The 16,696-nt window shown below is 40.5% G+C and overlaps 1 protein-coding gene across 1 annotated transcript in view; it reads right to left on the bottom strand.

The window, feature by feature from the left end:
• Positions 1–16,696, bottom strand: part of MRC1 (mannose receptor C-type 1) — a 98,347-nt gene that overhangs the window by 64,826 nt on the left and 16,825 nt on the right. The window contains exons 3-6 of the mRNA XM_043564788.1: positions 15,726–15,899; positions 11,518–11,682; positions 3,850–3,963; positions 1,294–1,440 (exon numbers count right to left, since the gene is read on the bottom strand). Coding sequence (XP_043420723.1) covers positions 1,294–1,440; positions 3,850–3,963; positions 11,518–11,682; positions 15,726–15,899 — 600 coding nt within the window. The remainder of the gene's footprint in view (positions 1–1,293; positions 1,441–3,849; positions 3,964–11,517; positions 11,683–15,725; positions 15,900–16,696) is intronic.

Below are 16,696 nucleotides of genomic sequence, written 5' to 3'. Positions count from 1 at the left end.
TCAAACCCAAGAACCATGACCCTTATCTGGAGATCTCGACCATATCTCTATCTATTAAAATTGCAAACACACCCACTCTCTGATCCAGCAACTCCACTGTGAGGAGTGATCACATGCATGAAATGGCACGTGTAAAAAGTCAGTCAGTCTAAGATTGTTTGCAATAATAAAAAGTTGGAAGTAAATTGAAAGTCCATTAATAGGTGACTGGGGAAAAAGTCTACATGGTCTCTCTCTGCAATGGCTATGGTGCAGCCATAGAAACAAAGAGGCTATTTATGTATCATATGGAAAGATGTCCAAACTTTTTAAGTGGAAAAAAGTCGAGAATATACGTACAGGACACTTCCTTTTGCATGAAACAGAAAAAAATAATTATCAGCATATTTTTTTTATATATTTATTGAGTAACCAGGTGAGGATAAACACCCAGGAACAGTTCTTTACCAGGGAGGAGAAATGGGTGTTAGAGGTAAGAGGTGGAAGGAAAATACTATTATTTTCTATCATGTTGTGCCTTTTGACTTTACAGCCAGGCAATGAAATTGATTTTAAAAGTCCAGGAGAAAAGTCAAGAATGCCACACTGTCCAGTTTCTCCAGCAGAATCCATCCAGCCATCCAGCCAGCCATACAGCCCTTTAGAGCATTAAGTGTCTCTCCAAAAACAGCTAATAGTGAAAAAAGTGTAGATTGTTTGCTTTTCGTCAAGGCAAAAATGCCTTAGTAATTTAATTCTTCTATAAAAGTATAAGAGAGAGCATAATTGGATTCTTTTCCCAGAGTCTATCCTAAATGTAAAAGTAAGTTAGTACTTTTGGGATGTTTTATCCCATTTCTGTGAAGACTTCCATCTGAGATGCTAAACTTACAGCATTAGAGCCTATACGGTGCCTTAAACAGTGAGAATATAATAAAAACATCCCTTTCAGATATTTATTTCCTCTCTTGGATTCCAGTTTTGTCACATGTGCAAGTTTTATATATCCTCTTAATATCCTTTTCTTCATCTAGAATGTGTGAATAATCATGCCTACCTCACAGGGCTGCTGTGAGGACAGAATTCTGATTTCTGTTCTTTCAAAGGCTTTGTGCATGCCCGAACACCACAGCACACTCCGGAAATGTTACTGCCCATCACCAGTAACCAACAAAAAGAAATTCTGTAGGAACATCATTATATTTACTCCATAAGTTATCAACAAAACCTCTCATTTCACGCAGTTATGTAAGCTATGATTTTCTTCTTTCAGTGATAATATTTTATATACTTCAGATCAAATGGATCACTCACCAGAGGGAATCACAAAAGAATTCAAAGTTGTGTTGCCTTTTTTGCAAATATAGCCTAGCTTCTGAACACATTCCAGATTTTCCCATTTAGCATTTTTCCCAGGATTTAATGACACACAGCTTTTTCCAGGTTCTGTTGATGGACTTCCTTTGGGGAAAAGGAAAAATCACAGTGGGATTATCATAGGTAATACAAGTAAATAGCCCCCCAAAACCTCACGTCTTCATCCTTGGGATTTAATGGATCTCCATTCTGTCATCTGCCGCAAATTCACCAAGAAAGCTTTTACTGACTGACTGCAGAGCAAAAGACATGTTGCGTGTCTATTTCTTTACTTGTTGTTGGACCATTTCAATGTCTAAAATGTTGATTATACACCCTTGCTTCTCTGAAATAACTTTTTCCCCCCAGAATTTCAACAAGAAAAGCTAGGGCTTATAATCCTGAACAGCCTTCACACTGGGTTTGGTTATGTATAACAGAGAGGTACTGAACAAAATACAAGAGACGTGATGCTCTAAAGCAGCCATATTTTAAAAAGGTGGACACCTGCCTACCAAACAGCTAAGTAAGGCTAACTGTGAAGAGCAAACGAGAGAATTTCTGAACGTGGGAAAACTTTCTCCAACTACGGAGAGGAGACAGAGAGGACTACAGTGAAGAGGAGAAAGACAAGAGGAGGAAAGCTTGGGAAGTAACATGACACAGGAAATGCCAATCAAGTAAACGCGAAACTAAGATTGTTTCTCAAGATTTTCAACCCAGTCTACCGAAGAGTTTTAACTGCTAACCCCTCATCCCCTATCTTACTGAAAACTGATAAAAGAACCAGATAAAGTCAACGTCGGGAAGGCAACGGATACAGGCAATGATACCCACATCTCTCGTGCGTTTTTGCTCGTTCACGTAGGACTTTAAAACCAGTACTCTGAAAACTAGTTCTGTTTCACACCTGAAGCCAAGGTGATGAGCCACAATTTATTAATGACTCTGCTTTGTGACCTGTGACATGTATATAACCCGGACCTGGACCTCACTTTCCTTTCCTGCAAGATGAGAATCACATCACCTGCTCCATAAAGCTTTTGTCAGAAATTTTTAGAAGTAGTGAAATAGCACACAAAGTGAACCACTGTTAGTGATAAGGACTTTAATACAGCAATTAATTGTCTGTAAATGGCTACCATGGTTATGTGTTGCTTGATCAAAATTTTATGCAATGACCATTGCTGATATTCCACAAGGTTTCTAATTTTAGTTGGAAGAAACTCTCCTATTATTTCATAAGGTGATTTGATCTTGTGCCTACTACTTCTCAGGAATTTGGTGTAATTTCGTTTCCTTTCTCATTAATATTCCACTTTCATCCCTCACTTTCATTGAAGTTATACCCCCTCTTTTCTCACTGAACTCTGGGAATGCAAGTGCAATGCAAATTAAATATTACAGTCATCACTCCAAAACTTTAAGGTAAATAAAGTGACTTGCCCAACATACAATAACTAAGCAACAAAGAGTAAACTCTATTTCCTGGAAAAAAAAAATGATCGTTATTGATCTGATTGAGCCCAACTGCCATTCTCCCATTTAATTGGACTTTAATCCTCACCCACAAAACTGACATCTGATATTGCCTTACAATGTTGATTTCCCATGCTGTAGAGGCAAATAGAGATGACTCTAGCGACAGTCCCGTAACTATGCATGGAAGGAACGCACTGGAAATGGAATTTCAGAGTTAAAAGCAAATCAATTTAAACCAATGATTAGTTGGTTAGTTCCGAGCATTTTCTGTCCTCCAAAAAATTAGAACGCTGTTAAAGTCTTGATCATCACCCAAGTGCGTTTGTGTGTGTGTGTGTGTGTGTGTGCACATGTGTGTGTGTGTGTTTAACAATTAAACTAAAAATTGCCAACAAAAGTGCTAATAAATTATCATCATCTGTGGCTGAAATATTGTTTTAATCCAACTCTATTAGATTAACAACAGGAGAAAATGATGTTAATGTAGACCTTAAGATCATTATGACAATGACAGATATGCTGCAAATATCTCAAGGCTCACAGTGAGAAATTGTCCAGCCCCAAATAACTTATATTTGCTTAATTTCATACTTTTTGTGTGTATAAATATAAATATGTATAAAATCTTTGAATACACTATATAGCATTACATAGTATATATATCTCATAAGTATACATTTTATACATATGCACTTTCAATTGGAACACTGTAAAATTCAAAAATGTGATTTTGAATATAATACCTAGCAAATCAAGGATACTCAGAAAATATATACTTTCACAGAATCCTGTATTGATTTGTGTGATTATCCTCTCAGACAAATCCCTATCCTGGGAAGCAGGTATAACCTTAAGGTTTTAGTATCCACAAATCACATTGGCAGATTTCAAAGCAACATGAGAAATGGTCTAAATTTGGTAAAGTCTCCCAATTCCTTTCTTTGAGCTCTATATGTGAGATGAAGAAGATCTCCATGGTATCCAGATAAACTGAATTTAGATGAGTTTATCCACAGGCAAGCTGAACTCTACCTGGTAACCAGTTCAAATACCGGAATGGACTCCCACCACTCCACTGCCAGCCACTGTTGAAACTCAGGCTGTTAAGTCCAATCCAGAGTCCGGAAGTCAAGGAACTGGTTAATCCTATAGAATAAAAGCAAAAACAAAAACCAGACTGACATTTGGAAAAGACAATGAAATCAAATGCACAATTAAGCACTTGACTCAAAATGTATTTGAAGGAAGTAATAAAAAAACCATGCCTAACATTTCTCCTTTGATTCTCCTGACAACCTGAGGTAAGCACAGCTACTGTCTCCATTGGCAGATACAGAAATGGAGGTGACAGTGTAAGATTCTTAGTAAGATCTATTAAGATGCCTGCCGAACTTCTAGCCCAGATCTGACCAGGCTTCAACCCACCGCCTTGAATACGCCTATACGCCAGTATGAACGTGCTTTTCATTTCTCTATCATCAAACATTAACATTTTTACTTCATTTTAGAGCACAAGGTTTATTTTGGATAAAATTCAGAGTTTTCTACCATAAAAATGTTTTTTTAATGTTTATTTAGTTTTTAGAGAAAGAGAGAGACAATGTGAGCAGGGGAGGGGCAGAGAGAAAAGGAGACATGGAATCCAATTCAGGCTCCAGGCTCTGAACTGTCAGCACAGAGCCAGGCGCAAGGCTTGAACTCACAGACCATGAGATCTCGACCTGAGCTGGAAGTCGAACGCTCAACCAACTGAGCCACCCAGGCTCCCCTCTACCATAAAAATGTTTAATAAACATTTCAATTTACCAGTCTCATAAATTATTACCCAGTCTTACATTCCAGGACTTATTCTAAGAATTTTATTTCATGACATTTTTAAAACTCACTTTTTCTTTTCATTCAGATTTTGCTTAAATGCTAAGCACAAAATCTTTGGCTAACAGGAACAACGTTTTGCTTAGGCACTTCATAAATCGTAATTACATTGCTTCGAACTCTGTGCCAGGCCTGATCTGGGATTAAAAAAAACAAGCCACAAGGACCTCAGCCCTCCAGGGTCAAATACTCTCATCTGTTACTACCTGAACGTTTTTAAAAACCACAGTTCTCTGTTCTGTCTATATTCCTTTTAGTTCGTTGAAGAGTTCATCAAACACAAAACTGTCCTTTGTCTTTAATAAAATACCAAACTCAGGTGAGTATTCTTGTCAATGGTGAGAATTACCACTTACTCTATTTAGAGCGCTGTACTTGTTCATTTAATCCTCACAAAGCATGATAGTGTCTCATGACACCAAAGCCCAGACTCTCTAGTTCTGATGTAACCAGCTGAGCTCTCCGACAGTCGCTACCATTTTCCCCAATTTTTCATTAGCTTAATATAGGCACACATTCGTGTGACCAATTCAAGTGAATGGAAGTTACAGCGACTCAGTGGCAAATAATCATATCTCACATTTATTACACCCACTTCCATAAGAGTGCAAATGGCTGTCTTAGAGGTCATGTGACCTGAACGTTGCACTCAGTTGACTTAGCATCTGGCGGAGAGGTACTTGCAAAGGGAGGTGAAAATACCCACTTGAGGACATTGATTAGGTTGTGATTAGGTGGACTGAGGCTTAACAAACCGAACTGAATTCAATACTGGAGTTACTTACTGAAAAGTAAACCCTATTGTATGATTTCTTTAAATAAATGAGAAAATAACAGCGGGATGAAATTAAACTCTGGAATGTAAAAATCAGTGAAGATTAATGCAGATTCACTCATTTATATCAAGCGTTCTGGAAACAAAGTTTGAGTTAGCACAGCTCTTGTATGCTGGTACTTTATGTACCTTGGGAGGTATCTAGCCCAATTCCTTCATTTTACAGAGGGAGAACATAGAGACGGAGAGATTAAGACACTCGGGGAGGATTAGTGGATTAGGATTGGAACCTAGGGTTCAGTGTGGTTTCTCCAGTGGATTCAATTCCTGTTTGAATTAAACTTACCTGTGAGTTACTACCCCTTCTAGATATATTACCCTTTCTAGATAACTCTAAATGTTAGGACACCTTTAAATACACAATAATGACCTAGACAGATATTTCTGATACGTGTCCTTCCTTCCCAAACAACAGCCCATGCCAGAACTCACTCTTGTCACCTGCGAAGACTCGACTTTCGGTTCTCCAAAGTTGAAATCTTACCAAAAACTAGAAATGTTTACTGTAAACTATACCAAGGAGACGACATTATCAAAAGGGGAAGTCTTTATATTTCTTTAGTCTTAAATCTTTGGGATGAGTGGCACCAAATATGACTGCTTTCACTTAAAACATAATAATAAAGCGAGAAAAATGTACTCATATTAAATCAATTTTATAATTAGTCATCTTATCAATGGCTTCCTTTTAGTTTAGTAATTATGTTTTGTGTATAGTAAAAATACAGTTATTAAAACTGTTTTGAGTACCATATGATTGCTTAGATCACTTTAGGGTAAGTTAAAGAAGAAACCAACTAAAAAATAGTGTCCTACCTCATTTACCTAACAGGTAACTTATAATGTGTCAAGAGGAAATACTCGTCTACCAGACTGTGCCTTAGAAATGTCCTTCTAGGGTTGGATACTACATTATATGTTAATGATCACTCCATGAAATACTATTGAACCCTGAATGACTTTTTTCATAAATGATTTACAATTGCAGTGACTTGAATAATAATTCTCTCTGTACCTACAGAGGCGTATGCTAGAGGAAACGATGCCAAAAGTAGCATTTCACAAATGTTAAAGACAGCTATTTCCCGAAGTCAAATCCTCTGGCGTTGTAAACAATTTATTAGTTAAGAATATAAGCATATGTAACTTTTCAAAACTGTAAAGAATTCACTGCCTATAGGAAAAAGTAAAGTAGATTTTCATCTGACATTGCTGTGTCTGGCATACTGAGAAAAGGTGATAGCTTCTTCAGGGAATTATCTATCCTCTGACGTCCCGCACCTGCTCTAGGTACTGGTAGGCTTATTTTCAAGAGCGAAATTAATAAATACCTTTCAAACCAGGGCCTAACATGTAACAAGTGCCCAATAACTGTAAGCTATCTGACTATTATTTTAACTCCTTATTGAATCAGGATCGGCAAGAAGTGTGTTCAGAAACAAAATTCAAATTTTGTGTTAAGTAGGTCACTTAAAGAAGATGGTCGTCATCCACAGATTTCTTTCTCGAATGTGCTTTTGTAATTTCATAGAGAGACCAAGGCTTCGCTAGCGTTACTACACAGAGGATCACTTCCTCACGCTGAACGTTTCAATTCTTGATTTTTCTGCACCCTAGTCTGAAACGGTCATACACCTGCTTTTGCGCTTAGGTATAATAGATGATGTGTTCGTGTCCAGTGTTACACTTTGTTTTCATCTTTTCTGTATCATGGTCCAATTCTTTTTCCAGCCAGCCCCCAAAACAATCAGGGTAATGAGCCAGCTTTCAGTTCCTACATCTTATTTCGGTTCTGCAAATCTTAACCCTGCACATATGTGGTTAGAACTCTGGTTCGGGCATTGAGGATTACATAGTGTCCCAGCATTTTGGGGGTAGAGACGGAAGTGAGGATATAATGCAACGTGTGTGAATGATGTAAGAAGGGCCACCAAGCAGAGCGGTAAACCCTGCAGGCAAAGGGAAATCAGACTGTTAGTTTAGGTTAAGTTCACTGAAACAGGGAGCTGTTCACACCTAAATTAGGGTTCTCTGTAGTGCTTTGGGGACCACCAGAGCCTTGCTCACTTTGTGAGAAGGACCCGGGCAGAGTGAAATGGAAAGACAGTACCTGGTTCCAATGCAACTATTTTCTGAACAGGAGGCACTAGGCAAGTTTCAACCTTCTCCCCCCTAGTCTGTTATTTCATCTATAAAGCAGAGACAATAATATTCATTTAGGAGGTAGGTGTGAGGTTTAGAAACAAAGCCCAGCGTCTGGCACACAGGAGCCGATCAATAAATGACAGCTAATTGGATCTGAGCGTCATAAAAATGACTTGGACTGTTTTGTTTTGTTTTGTTTTGAATGTTTATTTACTTTTGAGAGAGACAGAGACAGAATGCAAGTGGGCTAGGGGCAGAGAGAGAGAGCGAGACACAGACTTGGAAGCAGGTTCCAGGCTCTGAGCAGTCAGCACAGAGCCCGACGCGGGGCTCGAACCTACAAACCGTGAGATCATGACCTGAGCTGAAGTCGGCCGCTCAACCGACTGAGCCACCCAGGCGCCCCTACTTAGACTGTTTTTTTAAAAAAAATTATATTTACTGCTCACAATCCTCACATAGAATAAGCCTTAAGAGTGTAACTATTTGTGGGTATTTTTGTTTTGTTTTGTTTAGTTTTTAGTGACCTGTTGCCCCAAATAGATCACAGTCCTCACTCACACCGTTGTTTTCCAGATTCTTCCCCCAATACATCCCAATAAATCCTGAATGTCGTGAATATCTTCCCTCCAGAAAACAAAATGCTGTTTATTTTGTGAACTCCCCTTCAGACTTTTTCCTCCCAATCCATGATATTTTTGACTTAAAGAAAAGCAGGAAATACTCCAAATTTCATTGGAGAAGTCATTCTTATCCAGATTTCAGTTAAAATTTGCTGACTAAAATTCCGGAGGCTTGGATAAGATTCAAACAAGTATCTGAGGTGAACTGAGCCTCTGAATCTCTTCAGGCTTGTTGGCTCTCCTGAGGGACACATTAATAGCTCTGGCTGATTAGGAAAGCATTTCCTGCCACAGCTGCTGTCCCTCCCGCCAGCATTACCCCTTTCCTCTAGGCAGCTGGGGAAGGCAGTGAAAAAGTAACCTGTGTTCAGTCCCTTGGCTTCCAGAAAGCCAAAAATCCAGTAAAACTCGGATGAGTCAAGATAATACAACCCACAGATTCCCCTAAAAAAAAAAAAAAAAAGCCAATTGAAACCATTTCAACTTCTTTGTAAAGTTGTTATTTTAATTCCAGAATACCTCACCCAATTTTCCTCACAAGCGCCTTCCTTAATCCCATCACCTATTTCACCCATCCCCCACCCGCCTCCCCTCGGGTAACCATCATCATTGTGTTCTCCATGGTTAAGAGTCTCTTTCTTTGGTTTCTCTCTCTCTCTCTTTTCCCCTTTGCTCTTTTGTTTTGTTTCTTAAATTCCACATACAAGTTCGATCATACGGTATTTGTCTTTCTCTCACCGACTCAGAAACCATTTCAACTCTGAGAGAGTTCTCTCACCCACGCCAGTGTGCACAGATAACACCAGGGTTGTCTTAAATCATCCCTTCTCTCCCTGGATCATCTACGTGAAATTAGCTGTGTCTCTTTCTGGGCTTTCTGTCCTTAATTTTATGCATGGGTGTATTAATCACTCTGATACTATGTCTCAACACGGGGAAGGCCCCCCAAACCAACACAAAACCGAATAACTGAGCAGACTGAGGCACGATTCCTTCTCTGAGCTTATGGATACACAGCGAGGTCAGATTGCTTTTCTGTTGTCAGTCTCGTGAATATGCCCCAGAATCAGCTGGATGGTTGATAATATGCCGATTCCTGGGCCCCACCTACTGATCCAGCGTCGCTGGAGTTTGTGCCCACACGTCTTTGTTTTAACAAAGTTCCCCGGTGATTTAAGCAACTTCACATTTAAGAACCACCGAACTTACTGTCTCCTTGCCGTAAGCTGACCGCCCATCCAAGCACGAGGCTGGATTTCTAGATAATTATTTTTTTTGTGTGCTGCACCATCATTTGTCAGTCACCAGACATTCATTGAGACTCTCTTCCTTGGAAGGTTCTGTGTGAATCTCTTTGGGGTTTGGGGGGCATAAATATTCATGAGACATTCCTCATATCAGCCATTTGCTCGTATAATCCATTCTCCACATAGCGTTCAGTTTGCTTTCTTGGTGGCACTTCTGTGGCACGTGTATTTATCTGCTGCTTATGTCTGTTTTCCCCACTGGACTTTAAGCTCCATGTAGAGAGGACATGACTGGCTTCGATCACCATTGTGTCCCTATGACCTAGCATAATACCTCACACACAGATACCAGCTCCCTTGTTGAATAAATGAATGAAAAATAACAAATAAATGTATTTCTAATCTTGTAGGGGAAGTGGGACATATAGGTAAGTAGCTATTATAAAAGCAGTAAACAGGGGCACCTGGGTGGCTCAGTTGGTTAAGCGTCCAACTCTTGGTATGGGCTCAGGTCATGATCTCACAGTTTGTGGGTGTGAGCCCCGAGTTGGGCTCTGAGGTGACAACACGGAGCCTGCTGGGATTCTCTCTCTCCCTCTCTCTCTTTCTCTGCACCTCCCCGATGCATGTGCACATGCTCACTCTCTCACTCCCTCAAAATAAATGAATAAACTTTAAAGAATAAATAAAAGCACTAAACAAATAAAGGAAATGCAGATGGAAATGGATAAGATTGCATTTCAGCTGTATAAAATTTTGGCAATTCCAGGTACGAGAAATGGCATGAGATTTAAAGATGTGGTGGTGAGAAAGTACGAGATAAAGATGAGAAACTCAGAGGCTCTTGGGTGGCTAAGTCGGTTAAAGCATCCCACTTCGGCTCAGGTCAGGATCTCACGGTTCATGAGTTCGAGCCCCGTGTCAGGCTCTGTGCTGACAGCTCAGAGCCTGGAGCCTGCTTCAGATTCTGTGTTTCCCTCTCTGTCTGCCCCTCCCTGCTCCCACTCTGTCTCTCTCTCAAAAATAAATAAACAATAAAAAAAAAAAAAAACTTAAAAAAAAAAAAAAGATGAGAAACCCAAACCCTTCTGTCGAGACTGCAAAATGCATCTGTCGGGGGCAGATGACAGCCTTTGAATGCCAGGCAAAGGTGTTTTGTTAATTACTTGGTAGAAAATAAGAAGTCACTAAGGGCTTTTCGAACACAGGAGTCATAGGCTCAGGGATATATTAATCCGGTAGCAGAGAAAGGGGGACCTGGAGGGAGGGGATTCTGGAACAGGGGATTGAGGATGCTTATTCTCCCCACTCCTTTCCGCTCCTAATCTCTCTCTGTTCCCCAAGTGTGGGTCTCAGAAGCTAGAACAAATACTTTCATCTCAAGCAAACAATGGCTCTTTTCATCTTCATAATCCTACAAGAACAAATGCTTCAAAAGCAAACACCTTGAGGAAAGAATGCCAATAAGGCCTGAAAACCAGTACGGTCAGGGATTTTGAGAGACAGGAAGCAAAAAGGACATAGGGTTTCAGAGCGGCTCTTGACTGGTCCCTGCTTGTGGCGGGAGCGTTTACTTCATTTTATCCTTTTGAATGCCATGATGCTGACAGAAAACCTTGGGCTTCAGGTTGGACCTGGAACGTTTGACCAGCATAGCAGCCCTACTGTGTCCAAGAACATCCCCTAGCGACAGAGACGTCTTCTACTCTGAACCCAGATTAACTCTCGGAATCCTTCTCAACGCAGGTTCTAGAGAGACTCTCGCAACGGATGGAAGAGGGTTGGCTGAGGAAACAAAAGCCATTTGCCATCCCGGGGGCCAGTGGGTCATACCCTGGGATGGCACCTGTTCAGGACTGACTCCATCATGATGTCCGTCTATAATCCCCTATGCTGGCTGCTCTTAGGCTCCAGCGGATAGAAGCGGAACCATCATGAACTTACTTACAACTTCCTTTTCTTTTCCTGCCATTACCTGTCAGGTACGTTTGCTCGTGGATTTCCGTGATACTCAAGAGCTCGGCGCTTTGTTGTTGGCAGCTCCTCCTTGCCTGATGCCAAGTTAAAGCCGATTTGGAGTTTATCTGGTAGGAAATGCCAGTCAACGGGTCTTTGTTCCATAAGCTTTCACTGCCCTCAACTGTAAAAGAAGTCCAATGGAATTGGCTGCATTAGGCGGAGAAAAGACTTTCAGGGAACAATGTTTTGTACACAATTCTAATAGTAGCATTATTTCCTGCAGCTTATTTCTTTTCCTTTCTTCCCTTCTCCTTAAAGTGCCTATGAGATTTTCTTCACTCCCTTAATGAAGAGGGGAGTTTTCAAAAGATGAGCCACATCCAATTTTTGTCATATGCCTAAGCAAGGAAAGAGAGGCATCATCTCCCTACTTGTCCATCAGGAGGTTTGGGATCAGGTGAGTTGGGGAGTGGGGCAATTGCAAATACTAAGCAAGAATAGAGATGCCGGCCCACACTCCTTAATCTAGAAAAAAACATATAAGGAAAAAAGAAAATATATGTCTTTTCTCAGCAAGTGGATATTCTGCCTGCACGTCCTAGTTGGGTCTTTTTAGACCAAAGTCACAGGCATTAGAAGGCAAAGTCATGGATGCCACCGCCAGGCTGACCTGGACGTGCGTTCAGGCAATGTCACCTCACTAGTGGTTTGTCCTTAAATTGCAAACCCCTCAAGTCTCATTTTCCTATCTCTAGGATATATTAAATCGAGGCAGCTCCAGGCAATAATAGATGCAGATTGTTAATTTTTCTTCCTTCAGGGCAAAAAATAATACTTGTAGCTTATTTTTTCCTTTGTTATTTTATGATTCCCAATATACTCTATAAACTTAGTTATACCTTATGGAAGGTCAACAGAGATAAATATTGTTTACAGTGTGTTACATATAAGATGTTGGGGAAATTAGTCAACAAATGAAATATTTCTGTGTGCTTCATGTTATGAAACTTTCCCTCTTGTCTTTTTAATAATACAAATTTCTACCTACAAATCATAGGCAGTAATAATTTCTTCACTTGTTTGTAAGAAAGAGAAGGAATTATGTAACTTCTCAAATTTTCTAAGAGGTGTTCAACCTGCCACGACGTCGGCCAGTTTCCAATAAGCATGTAGCCCTATGCTGCCATGAATCTTTGTATGTGACAAGGAAGTGACCTTTTTCATACGCATACCACAGAGTATGACATGAAACTTGGGGTTCCTTTGCACACCAAAGAGGAAGAAAAATATATCAAAATTCCATTCAGGCAACAACACAGAAATTTCTAAGAAGCTTTCATTATAAAATTATTATATATTTAGATAAAAATAAATTGGAGGGGCGCCTGATTGGCTCAGTTGGTTGAGTGTCCGACTCTTGATTTTGACTCAGGTCATGATCTTGGAGTTTATAGGCTCGAGCCCGACACTGGGCTCTGCGTTGACCGTGTAGAGCCTGCTTGGGATTCCCTCTCTCTCTCTCTCTTTCTCTCTCTCAAAAATAAATAAGGAAGGAAGTAAATAAATACACTTCAAAAAGATACATAAAATAAAATAAATTTGAATTGGTGACGTTAAATTTAAATGATCACGTAGTTCCATAGTTCCATATCCAAATGGAGTCTTGTCCACGTAAGCGAGACCATTCGAATCAGACTGGTTTGGAGTTCATCTGAAGATGGAGATGTTTTAAACCCCTATTTTTAGAAATTTGGAGGCCTGATACGGTAGAAAATGTGAGACATCCAAAGAAAGTGGGGGGTGTGTGTGTTATTTTCATGTCTGGGGATATACATAACCAAAGAAGGGAATGCAGTATGACTCTTCATTTAAAAGAAAGTATGTTTGGCTCTTGAGGTCAAGGAATTGAAATCTATTTCTCACTGCTTGCATAGGTTTCCTGACACTACATCCCCCCTCACGTTCAAATTCCCGCAGTGAACCAGCACAAACGATGAAGCAAGCTCAAGTTGCAAGCTACGGAGGATCGAGAGAAAGGGTCTTTTCCTTTTCCGGTTCTCACGATGCTTTAAAATAGATGTCTAAACAGAAGGGAAACACTGTAATAAACAATGCGATGGACAAGGAAGAAGAGCACATATGAAAGTGTCACGAGGTCACAAGCCAGTACCTCATCTTCCTGTATTAAACCTTAACCTTAAGGTTTAAATTAAGGCTAACGTAAAATCAAATGTTCTTTTGGAAGGAACGCAAAGCAAGGAAAGTGAAGTAGACTGGGAAATTGCAAAGCCCTTTAAGAAAGGCATGGGATGCCTAAAATGTGCTTTACGGGTTGAATGCGTGTTGAAATCAGACACTTTCATTTCCTAGAGTTATCTTATTTTTACACTGAACAAGAAAAAAGATATATGCATAGGTTTTGAAGGCATAAATTACAAGGACGCGAGAGAATACTCAGGACGCCCATCCAACACACATCTATCCCAAGGTTGTGAGGTTTTTGTGGGGTTTTTTTCATGTGTGTGTGATTAGTGATTAACCATCTGTCTTCCATTTAACGATTGATTAAATCATACATACATCTAACAACTCCTTCATCAATACCACTGAAGTCCAAGATGCTGTAGTCAGATCTGGGAAATCTACATCCCCAAGAGACTCCATGATAACAGATTTAGAAAATACCATTCCTACTAAGTAAAGGTGAGAGACGCTCCTTACCTTTGGAAAACAAGTCTTGCTTTATCTTAGGGGAAAAAAATAGCTCGATTCAGACGAAAACACTTCTAATACAGAGATCAGACATCTATAAACCTTTCATGGGAATCAAACCTCTAAAGTGGTTCTAAGAGACGTGAATACAGTTACTTCCCCCCAAGAACAGGAGAGCAGTGTCACTCTGAATGGGAAGCCTGTGAGTTTTTGTCGATATTCACCCAGGACATAGGGACTGCACCCAGTCGAGGATTATAATATGCGAGGCTGAGAAATCACATTCATTTTAAGTGGGATTGTGTATCGAGAGAGATAAGCAAGCATTTTTCTTAGAATTCTGGCTCTAACTTGAGAAACTACAATATTTTTTTGTGACTGACTTCCCCATATTGCTCAGAATAATGCGATCGTTGGGTGGGCGCATGGTCCCCAAACTTCAGCTGTAAGCAATGCTCTTGCAGCTGATGTGGGCTTACGGCCATGCCAGGCCGCTAGTGTACCCAGATTCTACCCCGGATCCCACCCCTTTGCAGGCCAGCAGGAGGAAGAGTTCTGGGTAACAGCATAGAATGGGAGCTACTGCCACTCAGAAAGCCTGAAGGAGCAAGGGGGGCAGGGAGTAAGACATTTAGGGAGTAAAAAGGAAGGGGGTAGCTAGCAGGAGACAGAGGAGGTGGGGTAAAGGGAAAGTGGAGCAAAGAACCCCTCGCTCACTGGCTCCGTCAGCCCCAGCCCCGCCTCCCCACTTGAGGCCCTTCCCCCATCCCACCTAAACCTGCTCCCCTGTTTCTTTACAGATTCTTGAGTATGGAAAGACTACCCAGGACTCATGTTCTGGCTGCTTCCCATCAATATCATGCAAAGCCACTTGTTTTTGTATTCTTGCGATAATACTTACGTTTTCTTTTTTAAAAATCCTTTGAGCATGAAAATAATCCTCTTCCATTTGATTCATAGCTATGTTGAATTAAATGATACTCTTTTTAAATGAAATTAAAGTTACTGTCATTACTATTCACTACTATCATTTTCACAGAACGGAGACACAAAAGTGAGGAGCCCCTCACATGTCTCTGTCTCCACCAGACGACATGCTCATGGCATTAAGTTTTATTTTGGGGCTATCGTTTAATAAAGGCAAATCCCTGGGAGGGCAGTTTTAAGTAGACATTGCAACGTGTACAGTATAATTTGCCCTAAAGTCTTAGCAAATAACCTACACGAACAGGAGAAGGTGAAGGAAAGAAGCAGTTGGTGGAAATAAAGAGATCATGTGATGCAGCCCAGGGCTGAGAGTCAGAAGATCTGTGTTCTGGTCTTCAGCCAATATGGATCACTTTCTCCATTATAAAACGGGAACAATGACACCCGTACAGGGGTGTGGTGGAGGGTGACGAGATAATAAGTGGGAAAGAACTTTGGAAGGGAAAACGTTCTCAACAAACGCAACGTGCTCGTTACGCTGACGTGGGAAATGTGTCAAATTTTCTTGGTGGGAACGTTACTTACATTTCAATGGACAATATCCAAATAGCTTGTCTGTGTCATAATCTGGGGTGGTTCCACACCAGAGCCATCCATCTGATCGCCCAGCACTCGTGCAATCTGCATACCACTTGTTTTCAAACTTGAATGGAAATGCACAGGTTGCCCCATTGGCATTGCCCAGCAGCGTGTACATGTCTAGAAGAGACATATCGATGTGCACTTAGAATGTCAGTCAATCTTCTCAAGGTTGACTTTCCGATAAGAAGGATGCTGAAAGAAGATCACACCTGAGGTCCCCACCCGGGGAATCCCTTTTTCTTTCCCTTCTGTCTCTACCCCAGTCTTTTTCTGAGTACACACAGCAGTCTCTATCAGAAACAATTCTAGGACCACTTCATTTCCACTGTCTTTTAGGACAGATTTGCCTCCTGCCTCACGTGAGGCAAAAGTAGTCAGCTATACTGACACCTGCTTGGACTTCTGCATTTCCTCCAAAACAGGGAAAAGCCCATCCTTCCTCTTGCTAGGAATCACAGAACTATTGAATCTCTAGATTAGAAAATAGCCTTATAGCTGTGTAACTCAAACGCACAGTCAAAACTTAAATCCCCGCCTACTTAAATCCTGTCAAGCCAGCCTCCACTGGAGTCCCTGAACAACTCTGAGAAAGAGTCGGAAGTTGGGCATAACTCTCTAATCCACATCACGGAAAGAAAGCACCGAAAACCATTTACGATTAATATCTGCTTTCTTAAAATTGAATTCAAACAAAAGAGACAGAGGAAATAACAATTTGGGGAAATAACAACCTTCTATAGCAACGTACTTAGCCTCTTGCCACCAGCTGATATTCAGAATTTGTCCTAGATTAAAATACTCTTTTCCTAATTAAGTTTTGCAGATCCTATGCCTTTCAACAGTTCTTAAAAGATATCTCAGGGCACCTGGGTGGCTCAGTCGGTTAAGCATCTGACTCTTGATCAGGTCATGAT

Source organism: Prionailurus bengalensis, chromosome B4 (genome assembly GCF_016509475.1).
Source record: "Prionailurus bengalensis isolate Pbe53 chromosome B4, Fcat_Pben_1.1_paternal_pri, whole genome shotgun sequence".
Taxonomy (NCBI): Eukaryota; Metazoa; Chordata; class Mammalia; order Carnivora; family Felidae; genus Prionailurus; species Prionailurus bengalensis.
The sequence above is the reverse complement of the archived record's forward strand: the minus strand, read 5'-3'. Positions and strand labels throughout refer to the sequence as shown.